Source organism: Venustampulla echinocandica (assembly GCF_003357145.1).
Source record: "Venustampulla echinocandica strain BP 5553 chromosome Unknown scaffold_9, whole genome shotgun sequence".
Lineage (NCBI taxonomy): Eukaryota > Fungi > Ascomycota > Leotiomycetes > Helotiales > Pleuroascaceae > Venustampulla > Venustampulla echinocandica.
In genome coordinates, this window is record NW_022474214.1 from 987876 (window position 1) to 1009249 (window position 21374).

At 50.3% G+C, this 21374-nt stretch overlaps 7 protein-coding genes across 7 annotated transcripts; 2 read left to right on the plus strand and 5 right to left on the minus strand.

Moving 5' to 3' along the window:
• Nucleotides 1-443: 443 nt before the first annotated feature.
• BP5553_09068 (uncharacterized protein) lies at nucleotides 444-2436 on the minus strand (the record flags this gene model as incomplete). Its single annotated transcript, XM_032017691.1, has 5 exons — nucleotides 444-709; nucleotides 778-983; nucleotides 1109-1601; nucleotides 1667-2081; nucleotides 2218-2436. The coding sequence occupies 5 exons, from the start codon at nucleotides 2434-2436 to the stop codon at nucleotides 444-446; spliced, it is 1599 nt and encodes a 532-aa protein (XP_031866334.1).
• A 1251-nt stretch (nucleotides 2437-3687) lies between these two features.
• Nucleotides 3688-5338, minus strand: BP5553_09069 (uncharacterized protein; the record flags this gene model as incomplete). Its single annotated transcript, XM_032017692.1, has 4 exons — nucleotides 3688-4271; nucleotides 4351-5075; nucleotides 5152-5173; nucleotides 5242-5338. The coding sequence occupies 4 exons, from the start codon at nucleotides 5336-5338 to the stop codon at nucleotides 3688-3690; spliced, it is 1428 nt and encodes a 475-aa protein (XP_031866335.1).
• A 358-nt stretch (nucleotides 5339-5696) lies between these two features.
• BP5553_09070 (uncharacterized protein) lies at nucleotides 5697-6269 on the plus strand (the record flags this gene model as incomplete). Its single annotated transcript, XM_032017693.1, has 1 exon — nucleotides 5697-6269. The coding sequence occupies one exon, from the start codon at nucleotides 5697-5699 to the stop codon at nucleotides 6267-6269; it is 573 nt and encodes a 190-aa protein (XP_031866336.1).
• Nucleotides 6270-7229: 960 nt separating this feature from the next.
• On the minus strand, nucleotides 7230-10273 carry BP5553_09071 (PYP-like sensor (PAS); the record flags this gene model as incomplete). The annotated part of the gene is made up of 2 exons (XM_032017694.1): nucleotides 7230-7514; nucleotides 7574-10273. The coding sequence occupies 2 exons, from the start codon at nucleotides 10271-10273 to the stop codon at nucleotides 7230-7232; spliced, it is 2985 nt and encodes a 994-aa protein (XP_031866337.1).
• Nucleotides 10274-11716: 1443 nt separating this feature from the next.
• Nucleotides 11717-15317, minus strand: BP5553_09072 (ARM repeat-containing protein; the record flags this gene model as incomplete). The annotated part of the gene is made up of 6 exons (XM_032017695.1): nucleotides 11717-11924; nucleotides 11983-14054; nucleotides 14105-14536; nucleotides 14588-14763; nucleotides 14842-15061; nucleotides 15135-15317. 6 exons carry the CDS (start codon nucleotides 15315-15317, stop codon nucleotides 11717-11719), a joined length of 3291 nt encoding a protein of 1096 aa, XP_031866338.1.
• Nucleotides 15318-16354: 1037 nt separating this feature from the next.
• BP5553_09073 (CBS-domain-containing protein) lies at nucleotides 16355-18376 on the plus strand (the record flags this gene model as incomplete). The annotated part of the gene is made up of 5 exons (XM_032017696.1): nucleotides 16355-16597; nucleotides 16680-17054; nucleotides 17144-17613; nucleotides 17662-17888; nucleotides 17943-18376. The coding sequence occupies 5 exons, from the start codon at nucleotides 16355-16357 to the stop codon at nucleotides 18374-18376; spliced, it is 1749 nt and encodes a 582-aa protein (XP_031866339.1).
• Nucleotides 18377-19344: 968 nt separating this feature from the next.
• BP5553_09074 (putative multidrug resistance protein) lies at nucleotides 19345-21231 on the minus strand (the record flags this gene model as incomplete). The annotated part of the gene is made up of 2 exons (XM_032017697.1): nucleotides 19345-20597; nucleotides 20646-21231. The coding sequence occupies 2 exons, from the start codon at nucleotides 21229-21231 to the stop codon at nucleotides 19345-19347; spliced, it is 1839 nt and encodes a 612-aa protein (XP_031866340.1).
• Nucleotides 21232-21374: the final 143 nt, after the last annotated feature.

A 21374-nucleotide genomic window follows, 5' to 3' on the forward strand; every position in this document is an offset into this window, starting at 1 on the left:
CACAAAATCCCAACACCTATATTCTTGACTTAAAGACTAACTAGATTTCAATCTCCTAAATCCCCCAAGGAACTAACGGTCAATTTGTTACACATCGTATAAATATGAAATTTAACCTGTAATATGACTAACGCGATGTCTTCAGCTTCGACTAATTATTGCTCGGTGACGTGTGAAGGGAATAAAGCCAATAAAGCCACCTGAAGCACAGCTAGCAAAACTCGATTGCATGGAGAAAATAGCTTCCGGCTCTGAGTGTTTTAATTGCCAAAACGTTTCTCACTTCATTTTGACATTACAAGTTACAACAGCAACGACAGTTGGTGTTGTGGTCCCCCAATTTTTCATGAAACCAATACACTCATCTAGCTAATCTCTAGAAATCCGGTCTCGAAAAGACATAGATCAAAATCAACTCTCCCCTACACAAGTGCAGCTATAATTCAAAGCTTAAAATACCCCGGCTGCAATTTCGTAAACACGCCGTGGGGATCGTACCTCTTTTGGATATCCTTCAGTCTGCCAAGATTATGTTCTCCATAACCCGCAAATACACCCTGATCAAGACCCGCATAATTCATATAAATAAACCGATGATCCAAGCTCATGGATTTTGCCAATGCTATACTTCGGGAAAAGAACCTCAGTACTGTATCAGAGATCCTGGCATCATCTGCAGCATCCGACCATCCCCAATTGACGTTCATAACTACGAGGTACTGTATAAGCTTGGTTTCCCTCCACAGCATGAGACAGGACGCGGGCGGTGAAACTTACTAACTAAGGGCCCATCAGCCTCTGAAAGGCCTAGGACGTTTCCCCCATTCTTCTTCATCTTATCGATGATATTGAGGGATATTGGTTGAAAGGAGAAGAATGGAAGGATACCGGGGATATCTAGTACTGTGGATGTTTCTTCCACGTAGATCTGGACTAGCTGTTTGATGAGGTTTGCATCATTCTTGAACGTCACCGTTCTGAACCTATTTATATCAATTAGCATTAAACAAAGAACGATATTTCCCACTTAGAACAACAGAGTACATACATTTCCCTACAGAAGCTATTAGTTTCTCTTTATAATATTTTGGAGATTTTCGATATTTACCTAACATAGGCGGTTTGATCGAGCGCTATCGCCAAAGCGGTTATGTTATTAAGCCCAGTTGCATCAATCAACGCAGGAATCTTGCTCAGCTCATCAAAAATTGGGGCATCAGCTACAGGCTTCCCATAGGTCGGTCCCGAAACAGCAGCAAAGCCGCCAAACGAATCCGCATAGCCAAACGCAATATAGAGATGCGCAAAGTCATCTGTCGGCGCATCGACCGCAAATTTAGAGAACGCCTCAGCGAGGGAAGCATTGGAGATGATGGAGTAGTATTTGCTGCCTCCCCAGAGTGGGCCTTGTTCGAAGGTGGCGAGATCGAAGCGGGAGATGATTCCAAAGTTCGTTCCTGAGCCGCCGCGCAGGGCCCAGTAGAGGTTAGGCTCAGAGGTTGGGGAGGCAATGACAATGCTACCATCGGCGAGGACAACTTCGTAGTTGAGCACGTTATCACATGCCCAGCCATATCGGCCAGAAAAGTATGATATTCCACCTATATCTTGTTGTTAGTAGTTGACTCGACTTTTCTATGTCACGAAATCGAGTAGGATAGCTTACCACCTAGCGTAAGTCCTCCCACACCAACACTAGCTTCCCTACCACCTACCACAGAAAGGCCCAGTGGATCAAGTATCTTATACACATTAATCCACGTATTCCCGGACCCCACACTCGTTATGGTACGATCCTCATTAACAGACACAGTATTCAGATTCGCCAGGTTGATCAAGATCCCATTTTGGATGCTTGATGCACCCGCAAATGCTACGTGGCCACCGCCCTTGACGGCAAAGGGACATTGTGTTAGCTTGGATACTTTGATGGCGGTGGAGATGTCCCGTGCTGAGGCGACATCAATTCGACATGCTGGGATCACTTCGGATTGTTGGACGGACCAGTATTTGACTGGCTTGTAGTCAGGGGAGGCTGGAGAGCTAACGTTGGGTGGAACAAGTAGCTCTAAGAGGGCACACTATCCTCGAGATTTTCTGGTTAGCGAACATGTCTTAGCTACCTCCATCTTATCCCTTTGGTCGACGTTGAATGAGGACGTTGGGAAGGACCAAGTTTAAGCACCCTAAGCATGCTTATCTTATTCGACGACTTACCGCGATCTGGCATTTATCTAAACCCAAATTCCCCGCCTTCGCCATCTGTTCTAGTTCTTGAACCTGGGCATCAAAACTGGGAGTCCGATTCGCAAACCCAAAACCGGCCGGGTCCGATAGCAGCTGGTCGAAGGGGATGGCGCCGACTACTGGATCCTGTGCCAAAATAGCGTGAGGCAGGGCCAGCCATACCACTGCTGGGAGCAGATGAAAACGCATGTTGGATTGAATCCAAAATGGCGGCGCAAAGGCTATTTCTGTTTGGTTGTTGCTGTTGCTGAGCTAGGCAAGCAGTTCAAAGCCAAGGCCTGGCCAACGTATCAGCAGAGTTCAAATTGTTTGAGTAAAATTAAGTAAGGAACTTACAAAAGCAAGCAAAGCAATTGATTTGGTGCTTCCTTTTCTGCTCTCCTTTTGTCCCGCCTCACTTGAAGCTTCTTGGTCCTGGACAGCTAGACATAGACATATGTTTATCCTGCTACCCTATCTCGACCCCTCTTTTGAGCTTCTAAAACGTCGATACACGAGAGCGAGCGCGTGCCTATCCAGGGATTAATAAACACGTTAGAAGGTAGCACAAAAGAAATTTCCTACAGAATATATAGTCGCACAAGCTTAATAAACACATGAAAAGCATGCCCGCCCCTCAAAATCCATAAATAGCATCCCGGCGCCAATCCCTGGTGTTAGCTTAGCGCGAGCCGAGCGGGCCTTCCCGCCTGAGGATCAGCCACCGTGCGTCTAAACAAACAGATTCAAAGCAGAAGAGATCCCACATATTTAATAGTAATAATATATATTTGAAAATCTGCGTGTCGAGATATCATGAAGTGTAAGGCAAAAGAGGAACACCAGGGATAAATACAAACCCAGCCACCCTACCGAATGGGGTGATTAAACCAACAGTTCCTGGCTCCGGTGGATACTCTTCTAGGTCAAATTGGGGTTTCGCGCCCTAATAGTGCTTATAACTGTAGCACCGGCGTCGAACCTTCATGTTTCCAAAAGCCCTGATAGTGGACCAACGGAATAAGTTCAAGATCTCTTCTTCTTGCCCTGAACTGATTGCTTTCTTTCCCGACTTTCCCCCAATACGTTCCGGATTATATCCCTTCGTACAAGGTATATGTCCCGTAGGTACGGGTCATGGGAGCAGAAACATGCACATCAAGTTGGTGTTCCGTTAGGATGGATCCGGGGAAGTACATGGATATGGACATGTACTGGAGCGAGAGAGGTATGCAATGCAGACAGGCACTTGGAGATCTTGGACTGAGCGTGATTATTAAGAAATAAATACCCACTCCTCCTGTGCTGATCTGGCTCTCTGAACTACCTACTTGGGTGGTAGTTCTCACAATTTCATAGAGCACGAATTTGCATCAATATCTTCATTAGTAGAATTACGGTATCGAAACTAATACTAAATTATATCCAACGTTCCCCATTCTGGTAGGATACCCACGGCATTTATTTCGTCTTAACACTCTCCACTGCAGAGACCTCGGCCGCCTTCTCCGCATGCGAATCCGTCTGCCCAAGATCATACTCCTTATCTGTGGGCGGCGGCGCGATCCCGACATCCGTCGTACGTCGTACATCCATCGTCTCCCTGTTCCAGATATTAACATACAACGGGTAAATCCATGCACAGATAAATCCTCCCATAGGGATCAACATCGCCATATGGAAGGGCTTATCACTTCCCGTGTTCTGGAGATGTGTAGCCACCGCGCCAGTCATGGGCGGGAACACAGCACCTCCTGAAATAGCGGCGACGATTAACGAGCCCCCGATCTTGGTGTGCCGCCCAAGACCACGCAGACCAAGTGTGAAGATCGTGGCGAAGCACGCCGACTCCCAGCAGAGGACAAGGCAGAGCATGGCAATTGAGGCGTTGCCGTGGCTTTGTGAGGCTGCGAGGATGAAGACGAAACACATCGCAAGGTAAGTAGCAAGGACGTAGCGGGGTTTGATAGCGGGTATGGTCATCAGGCCCCCAGCGAGGAATCGGTTGAAGGCGTAAAGACCTTGGGCAGCGGCAAAGATGTCGGCTGGGGGTTGGATTAGCACATGTGTTTCCAGGCACTACCTATGTTGCCCTTTTGCAGAGGAGACGAAGTGATGACTTACAACTGGTAGACGCGTCCTTTCCAGCCTCCTCGCAGAAATTCACAAAGTAATTTGCAACAGCCACTTGGGCTCCTACGTAGCAGAATTGACTCCACACCGCAAGGAAAAGGTTGGTTTGCTTGCGGAATGGTCCAGGATCATACTCTGCAATTTCCATCTCCTGGGTTCCCATATCTGCATCCGTGATCTCGGGCATGGGCGCCAGGAAGAAGAGGATTATGAGCAAGCCCACAAAACCTGCAACTGCAAGATATACCCATTGCACGTTCTTAAGCCCTTGCTCTGTATCAACAGTCTTGGCAAAGAACACCCGAGAGGCCAAAAGGGGCGCCAGGAATGAACCAACTGCCTGAACTGCTTGCGCGAGGTTCAAACGGATCTCGGAGTATCTGGGCGGGCCACAGATGGATAAGAATGGGTCAGCGGCCGTTTCGAGGGTGGATAACCCGGCACCGACAACGAACATGCTGCCACAGTAGCCGCCAAAGGAATGCTTCAGTCCGCTCGGCCACATAAGCAGGCATCCTACGGCGAGGGTGCAAAGACCGCACATGAACGTTACGCGGAAACCCCATCTCCGGAGAATCCAGCCGCTGATGGTTGGTGGGCAGAGAAAATAGGCTCCAAAGTAAGCAGCGGAGAGACCTGAGGCTTTTGATGGGGTGATGTTGAGAGACTTTTGAAAATGTGGGTTAAGGACATCGAGGAGGCCGTATGCGAAGCCCCTAGGAAGGAGTTAGTTTTGTGCTCTTTTCCTCGCAAGGTTGTCACATGTGGATTTGAAAGAAGTGCGGCAGTCACCATAGGAAGAATAAAATTGTGACTGTGGGTAAAAGGTTAGCGGCCGAGATAACTTGAATTTGGGGGCCAGATGGGTAGAGGCAAACTCACCCAAGAAATTCGGAACGAGAGACTGCCTCAGCGTCAAGTGCACCGCTGAGGTGACGGTATCGTCCGACACGGTGATCTTTCGTTTGTAGAGCCCCATCTTGTATCTTGTTACGGTCTCACTTGTGATCTGATATAGTGTTTGTGGCCCAGGATCTCCGGTCAGTAAAGGCAGAGAGGCACTCTCGTTCGCCCTGCTGGTATTATCGAGGGCGGTGACTCGAGATGGTGATGGATCAAGGTTAGCAGCAGATGTGAATCGAAGTCGCGTCGAGGCCGGGGGAAAATAAACCGGATCCTTCCCCTGGCATACTTATACCTTGACTCTGGCAAGTCGCACAAATATAATTGCTGGCCCTCCGACTCTACGATCCCCGTGTCTCTGGAGCCAGGATAGCAACAGCATCTTCGGCACAAAGGCCCACGAGATCAACGGTCCCCCAAGTTCCCCAACCTCCATGTGGAGAGCTAGGGGAACGGGGACACAGGGGCCCAGGGCATTGCCCACTCGGGTGATTCGCAAACGCCAGACGTTGTCAGGCTGGGGCAGCCCCCAGCTGTCCAGTGTGGCCGTATGCCGGTCTTCACCCGCATTTTATCCTGAAGCTGATCCCAGAAGGTCGGTTGGGAGGCTGCTCGGGGGGAATAATACCGAACTGCCTGTGGTAGCTTCGAAGGAGGCCCGGCTGGAGGCCATCCCAGAGGCCGAGGGCAAGAAAGCTAAGACTCGGGGTGTTGGGGAACTTGAGGAGCTTGGGGAGCTTGAGTGGCCTGGAGCTTTAGCAGTGGTCGACGCTGGGCATCACAGCAGATTATTGCTAGTCGGTAGTCCCCTACTCCCTAACTCCTTAGCTACAAAGTACCCCACAAACCAAACGCCACAACAGACTGAACCATCAGAACAGACGGTCGCCTGGATGCCGCATCTGATACACATACGGCGGGGAGACACCGAGGAAGCACCACCAATCAGTCCGCCGGTCGAGATCTCCAACAAGCCTTGCCCTTGGGTGGCGGCACAGAGCACATGACGGGCGTTGCGGCTGGGACTGGGGACTGGGAGTTAGAGTTATCACCGTAAATAAATATATATAAATCAACTGGCGCTGGCCAGGTCATATAGCAAAAAGTGGTAGCTTGTAAGTACGAAGCATAGCAAAGGCTGTCGCCGCGAAGGAGAGGTACAATGTGGCTTGCAATGACAGCAAACAGCAAACAGCAAACAGCAAACAGCAAACAGCAAACGCCGTCTTGCAAAACTGCCTTGTGGCGGTGGTGGCTGGGGCATAGAACTCGAGAAGGAAGGTAGGAAGGTAACGTGGTATACGAACACAAGTAATAAACAAGCCAAACGGTGTGTCTTTAGAGCAAATAGCAGTAACAATAGCAAGACGAAGTAACACATATAGCAACTCGCAACGAGCAAAGAGCAACGCACGGAGTAACCCCTAATATAGAGCCATGTCCTTCCCTGCACAGAGGTCACAGACTCCCCCGCCGGATAAGGCAGCGATAGTCACTCCGCCAACGATAGATGTGAGCCTGAGTAGTGAGGGTTGAGGGAGGACCCTTGGTTTTAACATGTGCAGAAACACGAACAGTAAGCAAGCCAAAGCATTGCGCAAATAGTATCAGTTTCCTTAGCTGCCAGGGAGCCTCCCGACGCTTACTAAGGAACATTGTCCTTCGTAGACTTGGTGGGCTGCACGAGTACGAAGGACGTACAAAGTAACCCCTCGGTACAATTGTAAGGGGGATATTATATATATAGAGTAGCCAAGCACATGAAAGTACGTTGGCACCATAGGGAAAAAAGAAAAGAATATATAAGGTAAGATAAAACTTAGAGTCTGCATGCAGGCTCTTCTTTATTCGTATAACTTCGTGACCTTCGCCGAGGTTGTGGTATCTGCTTTTACCGTCCTGTGTAATAAATTATCGGTACGTGAGTATTGGTATCGTCCCATGCCTTAAAATCGCTAAATCCAATTTTAATCGCCAGGCTCCTCCCCCTCTTTAATGACAACAATTCGCCTCTTCCCGCCATCCCTAAACCCCAAACTCTGCTCACGAACTGGCATGCCTAAATGTTTCAACCTCGCTGGCCCGTCGCCCGTCGTACCCTCAGCCATTTTCTCCTTGGGATTGGAATTCATACCGAGCGTATTGAACAGTGAGGCGGTGCGTGGGGCTTCTTTCTGTAAGGGAGAGGAATGAGCGATGGAGGCTGCATCACCGCCGCTATGTTTGGAGTTGCGCGGGGAGACGCGGCCAGTCTGCGGGAGGGGCAGGTGGTTAGATTGATATATACGTGCGGTAGTTATTCTGACTTCACCTGTTTAGCCCACCTCAACCCACAACTATTACACAGATCCCTCTGTCCACTGGGTCCCCGTCTCCATTCCGGTGTAGCTCTCGTGTGGCAATTCGCGCAATCCTTCTGTAGAGGCCCGGCTCCTTTGCGTCTCTTGCGTTTTTTCTTATTCGATAACAGAACCGCTAATTCTTCAGCCAATAACCGATTATTCTTCTCCATTTGACGGAGCTCAAATTGCCAACTCGTGCAGCGGGTTGTTTTCAACTCGTCAAAGATGTTGTTCTCGGATGCCAAGGCTCGATCTTGAGTCCCTATGGCAAGACCATGGTTGCCGGCTTTGGTGATCTGGCCGGGAATAAGAGGTGACGAAGATGAACTTAGCGGATCGTGAGCAAGCTGCTCTGAAGTCAACCCAGGAGGATAGCCAAGGGATGTAGATTTCTCTAATTGAGGTTTTGTTAAAGGCAGCTTTGAGTTCCCTTGAGATCCTCCTGGCGCCATGGCCCTTAACGGTGTTTTTGGCAGCCGTGTCTGGGCTACAAGAAATGTTGGCTTCTGACCTTCCGAAGCATCTCCAGGATACAATGTAGTTTGCGCTTGTAAGGCGAGCCCTCGCTTGTTCAGTATCTCGTGCGTCTGGGTGACCCGTTTCCCGGTCCTTGCCTTCTCCAGAGATCGGGCAAATGAGACTTTCGATTCGGGACGCATCAGCACTTGCATACTGGTTCCGATCAGGTCCTCCGGCGACCGATCCAGAAGGGTTCGTACATTTGACGACACAAAGAGGAACATGCCAGCCGTCGATAGTTTCGTCCAGATTTCACTTTCTCTAATGCCGCCTGCAGCCTCGATATCTTGTCGAGCAAGAGTGTAAATGGGTCGTTCCCGCCCGACCAGAATAACGAATTTTCTGCCCTTCCCTTGCTCCCTACACAACGAGCCGTGACTTTCGAACCATGTGTAGCCACCCCTCTTCCGTCGTATTCGAAAGACAACGTTTACCGATGCTCCGGTGGATGTATCCTTCAACTCCCTCATGATCGGAACGATATCACTAGGGTGGCAAATAGAAGACAAAGCCGTACCAACAAGTTCGGAAGGATCATATTCTAGGATACGCTGGCACGACGGCGAAAGATATAGGAAGAGACCCTTCAGAGAAAGGACATGTATCACATCGTCCGTGTTCTCTAACAGCATCTTATCCCACATTCGTTGCGTCAGCTCGGGTTCCGTGTGGCAAATAGAACTCAAAACCGCCGATACATCGTCTCGACTGATTAACTGGGCGTCATCCCTTTGAGCTGAAGGGGGCGACCAAACATATTTCGGCAGCATGCCTTGCGAATAGTCCACGGTATATAGGCCACTCGAACTCTTCCCCTGCACCGAGGTTGGCTTCTCTACTAGATCTACCTGGAACCCAACAAAATATTTGATCTCATCGCCATCTTCGCCACTGATAGGTATCATGGTAAGAAGGTTCATGAAAGGTTGGCCACCTTTCCGGTAGTTGATCACACTGCGCTGCGCCTCCTTCTTCTCCTCTATTCTCCTCTTAAGATAGTAGATAGAGTCATTGTCTACAAACTCTCTTCGAACGCCAGCCTGGACCTTGCCTTCCGGCGATTGCATAAAGCGGCAATTTCGGCCTAGAATCTCGTGTTTGGTATATCCCGTTAACCGCTCAAAAATTTCCGAGACGTACACGATAGGACAATCGTCTTGAGTGATATCACAGACAAGAAAAGCACAGGACATATCCACCTTCCCAATGTCGATCTCCGGGTTGGTCCTCGTAGCGACCTTTACCAATGCCCCTAACATATCAAATCCGCTAGAAGAATATATATCAGGATACTTGGAGCTAGACTCGGTCTTCACCAATGGGGCCGAATCTACAAGGCCGTATGAGTTTTGAGGTGAAAGGGACGGAATCATGCTCAAGCTTGGGGGGGGAATATATGCAGGATTTTGATTGATACTCGTCTTCGTTGGTGATGCCATCATCGAGTCGTCGGGAATAGCGAGCTCGGGCATTATTGGCATCATGAAATCATTCGACATCCTCTCTAAATTGGCATTTCCAAATGGCTGTGAGAAATCGGAGTTTGGATATATTTGCAATGCAGCATCATCCTCGGATAGAGCGTCCATAGTGATGGGTGCATATCTAAACATATCATGCACCATATCCGCGGGCATTGGTGGAAAGTCTCGAGCACCTGAACCGATATTCAACGCATCCGTTCCATGGAGGAAGGAGTTAAAGTCCATGGACTGATCATTCAGAATATCCATACCCGGCGGCATCCCTGTATAACCTCCGTGCATCCCCATCTCACCGGCAGGCTCTCGTCTTAGATAGGCGTTCCCAGGGCCTGAGACCGGGCCTCCAAACTGAAAGCAAGCAGCATTGCTGTTGTTCGCGCCAAACCCCATCATCACAGACCCGCCGCCGACGTTCTGATCCGGATAGTAGTGTGGTAGACTCTGCCGCCGGTGTATCTCCATATCATTCAACATGATGATGTCGTCCAGCGAGTCACCTCCCATAGCCCCCACTATGCCCATATCAGATTCCCCCATCTGTGGCGAATATCCTGGCAGCACCATTGGCATGCTCATCGGCCGAGTGTGGCCATTCCGTCGTCTCCTCTGCGCCAGCCTTGCCCGTAGATCCTGCTGGGAAGTCTGCGCCCCGAAGAAACCATTCATGATGATAACATCTGCCTGGTTCGACTTCCGCGGCGGTTGTATATGGAATGTCGTAGTGCCGAGTCATGGGTATAGGAGGTATCGAGTATGAGGGTCAGGGCCAGAAGACGACTGAACAAAGAATGGCCGCCACCATGGGCCCCGAGGTGAAATGCGTAGCTTCGCAGCTCACACGCGCGTTTGCTGCTTGGTCAATACCCCATCTGCAGTCAATCGTATGCTCAGGGTCGATATCTGAAGCTGCGAAGCTTGCGCCGAAGCCAGAGTCGTGGGAAGGGTGACTGGAGGAGGTTTCGTTGATATTACAGTACCTACCTTACCTATGGACAGATAGGTAGTGTATACTGTAGGTCCTGTACGTACGTAGTAGCTGTAGTTGTACTGGGATTACTACGGGCATGAGGCGATGACCTCGCCCCTCCGCAGTAGGCGGGGCGACACATCACCCAGGACACAGCACACAGCAGTCCAGGCGCCCCGTCGCACTCGGATGCGGTGGCGGGGGGACAGAGGTGCGAGTACGGTATATACCCATAAGCCTTAAGGTACTAGCTAGCAGGTACGAAGTACTCGTTCTTAGATGCCGCCCCTAATAAAGGTAAGGGAGGGTGTGTAGTACTACGAGGTACGTACTGTACATGTACTTGCAGTGCTACTTCGCCGTCGTATACCACGCTTTAATATACCTACCTAGGTATAGTACCTACATACATATACGTACCTTATAAAAGGCGCGTAGTCATGGTATGATGTACATGTACATGTACAGTACACTACCCCTCCATTGCCCCTGAAGGCATTATCTAGACCCAGAGCCACCACTGAGAGTCCGCACTACTTGGTTATTAGCAGGCACGCATCAACACGATTACGGTCTTGGTGAGCATGCCATTCATGAATGCCATCACAACAACCCAGATCCCCCGGAGTCAGCTCCAGGCGCTAGCTAACCTCTTGAAATCGAGCCAACCGTATAAAATCATTATATAGCTAGGTACCTAGGCACTCTACGGTGTACAGTTGGAGCAGCAGCAGCAGCAGCAGCACAGCAACAATACCAATACCAATACCAATACCAATCAATAGCCATTAATATGTCGGTATTATTATTTGCATTGGAATCTGGCAACAGCTGGTGGTAGCGCTCGACGCGCTCCAGAGACATCATATCACGACAAGGCGGCGACTTCTGCCTCGCCCTCGCCCTCGTCCGGTCAACCATCTTGCTGTCGCTATGCTACCCTTAAATCATGCTTCCCCCGCCAATCCAGGGCATCCCCAAAACAAATGAAATGAGATCGACGTGTTGCGCATTTGGTATCAAGCATTCTATCATCAACCGCATCCCCTTCATATGTTCCTCGGGAACCCCGTCCCAATCCAACCCAACCCATTCCAACCGGCCCCGTTACAGCCTACCATCCATCATTTATCATGCCCGCGTTACCCAAAATAGGCTCGTACGGTTTGTTGCATTTCAGGAGGCAATTGCTGGAGGACTTGGGCGGGATCTAAGCCGGCATTGCCCAGGAGCAACTTCGCTGCCTCCACCATTTTGGGGCCGACGTGTCCTTGCAAAGTATCTGCTTCCAATGCCCGAGCAATGAGCCCAAAAACCTTACCAGCCTGTGACATCACCGCGGGGTTTTGCCTAAGGGGCGTGTTAGCCATGTACACATGAAATGGAACAACCAGAACGGGTTACTCACTGGTTAATCAACTGGGCAAGGTAGGCATAAGCGTAAGGGGCCGCTTCATCATCGTTCACGACCGGCAGCGTGTCAACCCACTGAGTAATCACTTCTTGCGGATTCGGGATGGCGGATGCATTAAAGTGGAGGATCTTCGCAATGGCTGCACATGCATTCTCCGTCGCATACACGGCATCGTCTCCTCGCGCATCAGGGACTCGCGTTACTTCGAAGAGCAGCTCAACCGCCGGAGCAAAGAACTGTGACCACGCGGCGCCGCCTTTGTGAGCAGCAACGCCGATGCCGTAGGCAGCCGCTTGACGGTTTGCCGGTGCTGCATCGCGACAGCCAGCCACAAGGGGTTCAATAATAGCGTCCTTGTACTTCCAGCTGTGCTCGCCGCAAAATTCGAGAACGTCATCCAAGATACAAAGGCCCCACTGGCGTTGCGTAGGATCTGGGCTCTTGAGGAAAGCTTCGTATGTCCCAGCAAGTCTCTCCCAGGCTGGCAGAAAGTCCGTGGTATGATTCTTGAAAATGCAGTGGTAGGCCTTGTTCATATCGGAAAGAAGGGTCTGGTCATCTTCGATAGCAAAGAGAGTTTCGTCCGACACTTCATCGCCATCCTCTTTGTTGGCCTCCTCTTGTTCCACCGCCCTGGCTTTAACCCGCTCCTTGAAGTCTTCTAGGACCGAATGGGCTGAATCAATGAAGGCATTCATGTGCTGTGCGGTAAGGCAGTTTGCGCCGATAACTTCAACTGACTCGTAGAAGCACTGGTACATCTCCGCAAGGGTATCGACGGCCGGCTCTGCACTAAGGACCTCGAGTAATTTCTCAATCGTTGGGTTCCAGAGGCCCCGCAACTCGTTCGATTCGGCCCCGAATTGCTTCTTGTAAGAGTTCAAAAGCTGGGGCACGCACTTGGCAGAGACAACACGAACTGGGTCATGGAAGAAGAACGCGAGTCCGGGCAGCGCGATCTTCTCCATGACCTCAGGAACGTAAGGTGCAAAAGCCCCCTCGAGAACCTGCGCATAGATCACGAGAAGCTCGATTGCCATATGCTTATCATCGAGGGTACTGGTCTTGATGCCGATAACCTTACCCTTCAGGGGGACAAGTTCCCAACCTTCCTCCTGTTGAATTTGATCGATCTGTTCATCATCTTCTAGGAGCTGGATATCCGCCTTGGCACTGGCAAGCTCCATCAAAGGAGGCATGACGCTGGGAAGGAAGGGAAGGAAGTCCGCACCAAGGACTCGGCACATTCGGCCCCAGCAATGCATGAGATATTGAGCTTGTGGATCGTCGGCATCGGTGATGCCCTGCTGGATGTTGGCCAGGACTTGAACTAGGGCCATCGCATCTTCGCCCAGTCTTCCCTTGCCAACTGCGAGAGCAATGAGCGTGGCGCACTCCATAGCCTTTGCTCTAAGTAACCGAAGTTCTTTCGTACTTTCTTGTTGCAAAACCGTGAAGAGCAGCGGCATCAGAGTGCTGTAGTATTTGGAAAAGGCAGCCTCCGCCGAATCGGCGATGGTTGCGATTGTAGAAAGGGCTTGCTCCTGGACATAGCGCTTAGGACTCTGGAGCAATTGGAAAAGATGGGTTAGGAGATCATCGAGATAAGGCTCTAGTATCTCCTTCTCTGCCTCCTCGCAGAAGTTGACGAGAGCCGCAGCAGCATGAGCCTGAACACGGGGTTCGGGTGAGTCTAGAACGGGGATAATGGCCGGAACCACGGTTTGGTGATATTTTGTCTGCATAGTACCAGCAAAATCCGTACTCATCTGACCCAACGCATTGCAACCTGCCCATCTAACACGGGGATGCGGGTCACGAAGCGCTGGAACCACCAGTGCCAAAACAGAATTGAGTTCATCTTCCATCAGCTCCCTACAACCCTCGGAGATGGCTGAAATGGCCATGAGAGCCGCATGTCGATCGCGCCAAGCATCAGACTGCATCATTCGAGGGAGCCAGGTAAATGTGGGTTGTAAAATAGTTTGTCCAGTGAGTTTATTCGCCAACCGATCCATACATTGCTCGCCTGCAACGTGGTTGAGGTCGCTTTCCTCGGGATCCATCTACAGCTATTAGTCGCCAGCAAATTGCTCCGGGTTTGAATCATACATACATCATCCGAAGCATTCCACTCAGCAGCATCATCGTCCTCAGCACCAATATCAGTCATAAGGCTTAGACATTGGGTGATCATATCGTTTGTGTAGGTCGCATCCTTCTTGCACATGGCTGGGGCGTAGTCGGCAAATGTCGCCATGAGCTCGAGAGCATTTTGACGCGCTTGATCGGAGAGTTCCTTATCCTGGATGACGGATATACTAAATGAGACCAGGTTGTGGAACAGTGGCTTGAACATCTTTGGTGCAACCTCAGCGAGGTCAATGAGAGAAACAAGGGCCCTCGTGAGCTCCTCCGATTCCTGGTGCTCCTTGATAGGGGGTAGAATATTCAAAACCTCGGGAATGAGAGCGTAGTATTTCGCTTGTGATTTCTTAGGGATGCTGCGGAAGAAGGATGCGAATGCTTCCATTGCTGAAAGCCGGACCTGCTCACAGAGTTAGTGGTGTTTACGAAGTCCAGGGATAGGGCGACATACGCTGACATCGTCATCTTTGAATCCCTTGGTGAAAGCCGACAGCACCGTATCTTCATGTTGCTTCTCGATTATTCCAGGGGTTGTGGAGAATATGCGATATGCAATCTCTCGTTGTCCAACCTCTTGCGATATGCTGAGGGTAAAAAGAACCCCTAAAACCTCCGGCCACTGCTCCTCTGTACCAAATCAGTCGCCGGTCCGTATATTGAACAACAGCCGCAGGGACGGGAATAGACTAGCTCCGGAACACTCACTGCCATCCGAATATTGTCTGGCGATCTCTGCAACAGCATCACCAATTTTATTTCTCACCGTCTTGGTTGTCTCCGAACCAAGGGCTTCAATCAGCTTTTGGCGGATGACAAAGGCTTGCTCTTGGGGGAGAGAAAGGAAGAGCTCGATGCTCTTGTCATTAGCTAGTTTGCGAGATTTGGATGCTATCCGGCGGAAGATGACGGCAGCAAAAGACCGAGTCTACAGAGCAATTCGTGAATTAGCACTTCATCCGCCTCGGCCAATTCCAGGATTACGGGGCCATCCTTCTTACCGTGGGGTCATTTGAGACCTGGATCTGCTCCACCAGGCCTATCAGCAACATCTCCGGCTTGGACGCCGTCCAGTACGTTGCTAAGTGCTCCTCGGCCTGGGACCGCACACTATTGTCCGAAGACTGCAGGGCATCTAGCAGCTGCGCAAGCTGCGCATGAACCTCTGCTGGGAGAACCGACATCCTCCTGGCGGCTCAATGTGAATGCGAGCAGAAAAGGGCCTCGTTGGCGGGCTGGGGAGAGGTCGCGATGGCGCTGATCGAAGCGCGAAGCGCCTTAGAGGGAGGAAATGATGGCACGCCTGGATCGCAACGCTGCGGTTCCGTCTGAAAAGGCCGGGGAAGATTCTCTCTAGGACGTAGAAGACAGAGGATCAAGAGGCGATATTTCTGTTGTGGTTGTTGTAGTAGTAGTTGTTGTAGCTGTGGTTGGAGTTGGGGTGGTTGTCTCCAGAGGGGGGCTTGGATGGAGGAGGTGCGTTTTCAATGCGTGGTGGGGGGGAGTTTGCCAGCAATTATTTTTCGGCGCGGGACCAGAGTTTGAAAGCGCTTCGTTCGCTAAGAGAAGGGAAAACACGACAACCTTACACTATGATACTAGGACTACCAGGACCAGGCTCGCGGTGGGCGGTGGACAATGAAATGAAAGGATTTGAAATGAAATAATAAACAAACGCCCGCCAACTCTCCAGAAGCTCTCTGGGAGTTGAAGGGCAGTGTCCCTGCAGGTGCTGAGCACACCCGGAATTACTGGTTGTGAAGAATGGCTTAAGGGTTTCACGTCGCTGGCATTGCAACTGTTTCCTGTGGGCTTCATGCTTTATGCTTCATGCAGTACGAAGTCCCTTGGGGCAGAATTGAAAGCGCAGAGCAGCGCACGAAATGGACCTGGTAAAAGGCTCCGCTGCGTACGGGCATATGGCAGCTGCATACGCCAATAAATCACATCATGGCTCTTGAGTTGAGATGAACTAGTAGTGTTTGATTGACTTGTTCTTCTTAATTCTTGATATTCTTTATTGTTGATGTTGATATATTACATGTACAGTACTTGTGCTATTATTACTATTATTCTTATGATTGTTTTGTTTTGTTGATACTCGATAACTTATCGCCACGCACCGCAACGCAACGGAACGGAACGCAAAAAGCAACTCCCGTATTCCGCGTCACGTGCTGCCACAACCCCGCAGTCCCAGAATAGCCAATAATGGCCCATAATGGCATTTATGACATTGAATGCCCGTTTACAGCCATTTCAAGCCAATCAATGGTTCGGTATGAACCCCAATGACATCTCTCGCAAACGAGGCAAATCGCAACAATTCTCAATATCATATCTCGTCCTCATGCACATGCACATGAACATTCTCATTGACATTGACATCCTCATTCACACTCACGCTCGCACGCTTTTCGACCGCTACCACCCGTTTGCGCACCGCTTCATGCTGCTATTCCGCGTACGACGTATATCCCGTCCGATCACCAGGTAGCTGCTGCAGCATACATCGCACCATAATACACGCCTACCTTGCTTCATAGAGGGACGATACATCACCTACCCGCACGCACACTCGCACAGCAACAAACTCCCCAACGATGTCCGACCTCAGCCCACCGCCGCTGCTGGATCCCCCGGCACGCCAGCAAACAGCCAGTCCCAAAAATGGGAATGGAACCCCCATTAGCCACCGGTCAAGCTTTGTGGAGAGTCTCAGACACTCCCCGCGATCCCAGCGGCACCCGTCCTTCACCCAGGCTGCCCTTCAGGACCTCATCAATCACCCACCAAATCACAACACCGGCGACCCCAGGTTTGTTGGTAGGGATTGGCGGAGGATACGCGTTGGCGAGCTGGTGCAAAAACATGAAGTGCGATGGGCCGAGCTGGATATGGATGTCCAGCAAGCTACCAGTGTATGTGCCCCCCGTTTCCCACCACCATCCGTCGGCCCATTGGCATGGGCATGGCTGCTAAAGTAACTGACCGGGGCAACCGAAATCAGCTGTTAATACAATCCGGCCCCCCAAATGTGATCCTGCTCCGCGAAGATGCAAATCAAACCACGGCGTGTGGGACCTTCGACTATAGCGACCTCAATGCATATCTTCTAGTTGTCGTGGGGTTGGCAAGTCCGGAACAAAGCCAATTGGAAGACTTCGACTCCCTGGCCAGGAGAGCGCGTGAGGGCGAATCTATCCCGCTACGGGATATTACTAACCTGGCGAAGAAGGAGCCCTTGCTCACATTATCAGAATCAGACAATCTCTCCAAGGCGATGGGGCATTTTGGAAGTGGGATGCATCGGATCCTCGTCTGTAGCGAAGGCACCACCGAAGTGGTCGGCATCCTAAGTCAGTGGAAACTGGTCAAGTTTCTGTGGGACAATGGTAGTAGCTTTCCATCTATTGATCAGCTGTATCCCATGATCTTGAAGGAGCTAAACATCGGGGCCCCTTCAACAATTGCCATCAAGTAAGCCGACCCCGAATTTACTGTTACGGCACACTGACATGCCTTTAGTGGCGACAAGCCCCTGACCGATGCGCTTCAACTAATGAGCAACGAAGGCTTGACGAGCGTCCCTGTTGTTGATATTGCATTGAATGTTGTTGGCAATATCTCAACCGCCGATGTCAAACTCCTTACCAGTACTGCCAGCTTGCCATTGTTGAAAAATTCATGCATCCACTTTGTTTCGGTCATCCTTAGTGAGCGTGGTATTGGCGATGGAAAGGATTCTTTCCCAGGTAAGCATATCTAGGATAATCCAACATATTTCTATATATCCTAACAACATGTAGTCTTCCACGTCAGTCCTTACTCTACTCTCGCCCATACAGTAGCAAAACTAGTAGCTACAAGAGCCCATCGAATGTGGGTTGTCGAATCATCATCACCATCTCCCTCCAACCCTGCCACGCCGCTAGCAGCCCCTTCAGTCCTCCAAAGCGGAAGCGGCATAGGATCTCCAATCTCATCAACTCCCGCGTCCCCTTTGCTTTCCGGGACTTTCGCACCAGCTGTCTCGGCAACCGCCTTGCCTGGTGCTCGGATATCGGGGCGTTTAACAGGCGTGGTCTCATTAACAGATATCTTAAATTTGTTCGCTCGTCAATCGGGCTTAAACCCAATGAGCCCTAACGAGCAACGAGATCGAAGACGCAGAAGTTCGAGCAGCTCGGTGAGACCGAGTATGGATTCTGCGCGGAGCTCGAGTATCGATATTCGGAGGTGAGGAAGCTAGCGGGGTCTCTACGCGCTCATTTGAAGCTGCTATCAGGAGGCGCAGGCGTCCGCGCTATCTTGGCCGGCGGAAGAGATTACTCCAAAGAGAACCAACGCTGCGGTAGGGATAGGTAGAGATGCCCATGCTGCTACTTGCCACTATCAAGAGGGCGGGCAGTTTTGAAGCGCCACAGGCGTCATGGCTGTGAAGCATTTTGAGGCTAGTATAATTAATACTGGCATGAATTAACGAGGACACTTATCAATTAGATAGATAATGGCGCTAGCTAAAAGTTCAATATCTTCCCTCCTACATACAAGCTCCCATTCATTCGATCTTTTTTAATGCTCTATGCGCTGTTTGATCCGTTATTCGGGTTTTGTTCTCCGGTGAAGGGGAAACTATCTTGGAAATGGCGAGGTACTACACCTACCACTTTTGTTCTAACGACTTATAGGAGGGACAGCGGGCGTTGTCTGCATTAGTAGGAACTATTTGTTCTAAACTAGGCCTTTTATTGGTAGTCTCCCCTTAGTATAAATCTAAAATAAGTACTATCATCAAAAACACACTTCCCACACACTTTTAAAAACATACATCTTGATAATTGAAAAATATATAAATATATTGATATATACAGTACTGCTTATGCTCCTATCCAACTCCTAACAAAACTATTAAAATTAATCTTTGGTATCTATCGAAAATGCAAAATTACACCTCACACTGGTGTCTATATCGTAGTAGATTATGAAGCTACCCGTCATGAAGACTAGAGCGGCTGATAAATCTCTAGAGCCCGGGATGAAGTGGGGACGTGACGTCACAAGATTGATCACACTATCATGACCATTTCTGTCTGACTGACCGTCTAGACAAACAAGTCTAGCAAACAAAGCCCACTGTCGCCTGAATCAGCCCGAACGAGGACCGCAGGTGCTTAGGTATTGGCGGGGCGGATTCAGCGGCCATACCCCTCAAGGGTTACTGACATAACTGATTGCTCTCTCCAGCTCCTGGTTCGTAGCTCTCCCGCTGCCGGTATTCAAAGTCTCCTCATCATCCCCACTGTACGCATACTTGCTGCGCTTTCTAATCCTCGCGCCGTAAAAATAAAACACAAAAGGAATAGCACAGCAAGCCAAACTGATGAACGCTAGCAGAGAGCTAGCCCATTGGTACCCAAGACGGGCATACATCTGTCCAGTAAACAGCACAACAGCAGCGCCCCAGAAGGATCGGATGAACGTCTTAGCTGCAAGTGCGGAGGCGGCTTGGTGTTGGTAGGAGTCTACTAGGTAGTTATTCGCGGAGTTGTAGAGGAAGATGAAGCCGAAGCCGACGGGAAAACCGGCGAATGCTGGGCCGGCCCAGGAGAGGTGCGGATACGAGCTCCAGGCGAAGATGAAGAGGCCAATGGGGATGCACCAGCAAGAGACCATCATGGGGATGAGGCGAGCTTCTGCGGGGGGGGAACCGTTGTGTTTCTTGCAAATCTTGAGGTAATGAGCGTTAACGATGGGTGCGCAGGCAGCTGAACAGAGGACCCCAACGGCGATGGGGATGAACATCAAGCCTGTAATACCAGCGGTGTAACCCTTTCCTTGCTGGTAGACGATGGGATATGCGACGAAGAACATGTAGAGAAGGCCGTAGAGCACGGACATGTAGAGGGAGATTAGCAAGACGATGAGTTCGCCGAAGAGGAGTTGGAAGGGCCGGAGGAGGAAGACGCGGAGGCGTTCACTAAGGGGGCGCTTGTCGATATCTTGCTCTGTAACATGCTCTTTCTCTCCAGTCTGTTCACGGAGTTTCTTCGCGCGGCGAGCGAGGATCGTGGGTGCGTATGTTTCAGGGAGGGTAAAAGTAATCAGAACCCATGAGACAGTAGCGAAAATGAGCTGGATCCAATATAACCACCTCCATCCCCCAGCATCAGCGAGGAATCCACCGATCAAGGGACCAATTGCCGGGCCGATGAATGGAGCTGCCGAAAATGCGGCCATGGGAACACCTCGTTCTTCAGTCCTCCAGAGGTCTGCCAAAGTGCCTCCAACAAGCGTCATAGGAGCGGAGAATGCAATACCATCTATGGCACGGCAAACCAGCAGGGTTGCCATATTCTTCGCTACAGCACAGGGAATGATGAAAATTACAGCCACGAAAAGGGTGGTTGCATAGATGATTCGACGACCGAGAATTTCCGAAAGTGGAGCAAATATCATAGGGCCTATTAAGTGTTAGTTAAATATTCAGACTTTGGGACATGGTAACATACCGACTCCGAACCCAACAACAAATATCGAAATGCTGATGAGAGCCACTTCTTCCGATCTGTGAAATTCGTCCGCCACGCCCATGATATCCGCCGAGATAACAGAGGAGCACAATGCTACGACGAAGCAAGTTAATGCAACCACCATCGTACACCACCACTTGTACGCCTTGGACCAATTCTTTGGGTTCTCTGGATCATCCGGCAAGAACGTGACGAGTTTGTATTGGTGCTTTCCATCTGGTGCTACTGGCCCTTGGATTTCTCCTTCGGGCTTCTCCGCAATGTACTCCTCGAGGTTGGCGGTTGCAGTCAAAGTTCGGTAGGGCAGATTGATATCGAGATTAGGATCCCGTGACGCCTTTGACGCCCGTCTTGACTTTTGAGATAAACGAGTCTCATTCCGTTGGATACGTGATCCATTGGTTTGTGTAGGGCTGATTCCGGTGCCATTTGTCTGGGCGTGTGCCAGGGGTCTCGGTGCTGTTATACTCTGTGTGATGTCGTGAAATTGTAAATTTGATTGTGGTGGTTGATCAGAATCCTCTGAGTGGTCCGATATGCGGCTCGAATCGTGATGTCCTGCCATGTTTGGTTGACCCGAGTAGGCTTCCTATGGATGATGTAAAATGTATGGAGGAAGCAAGGGTGACTGAGTATCAACTCTAAAACTATCACAAACTCCTGGGGCCCTGGGTAGATATATATCAAAGCTCGGCACGCGTTCCGAAG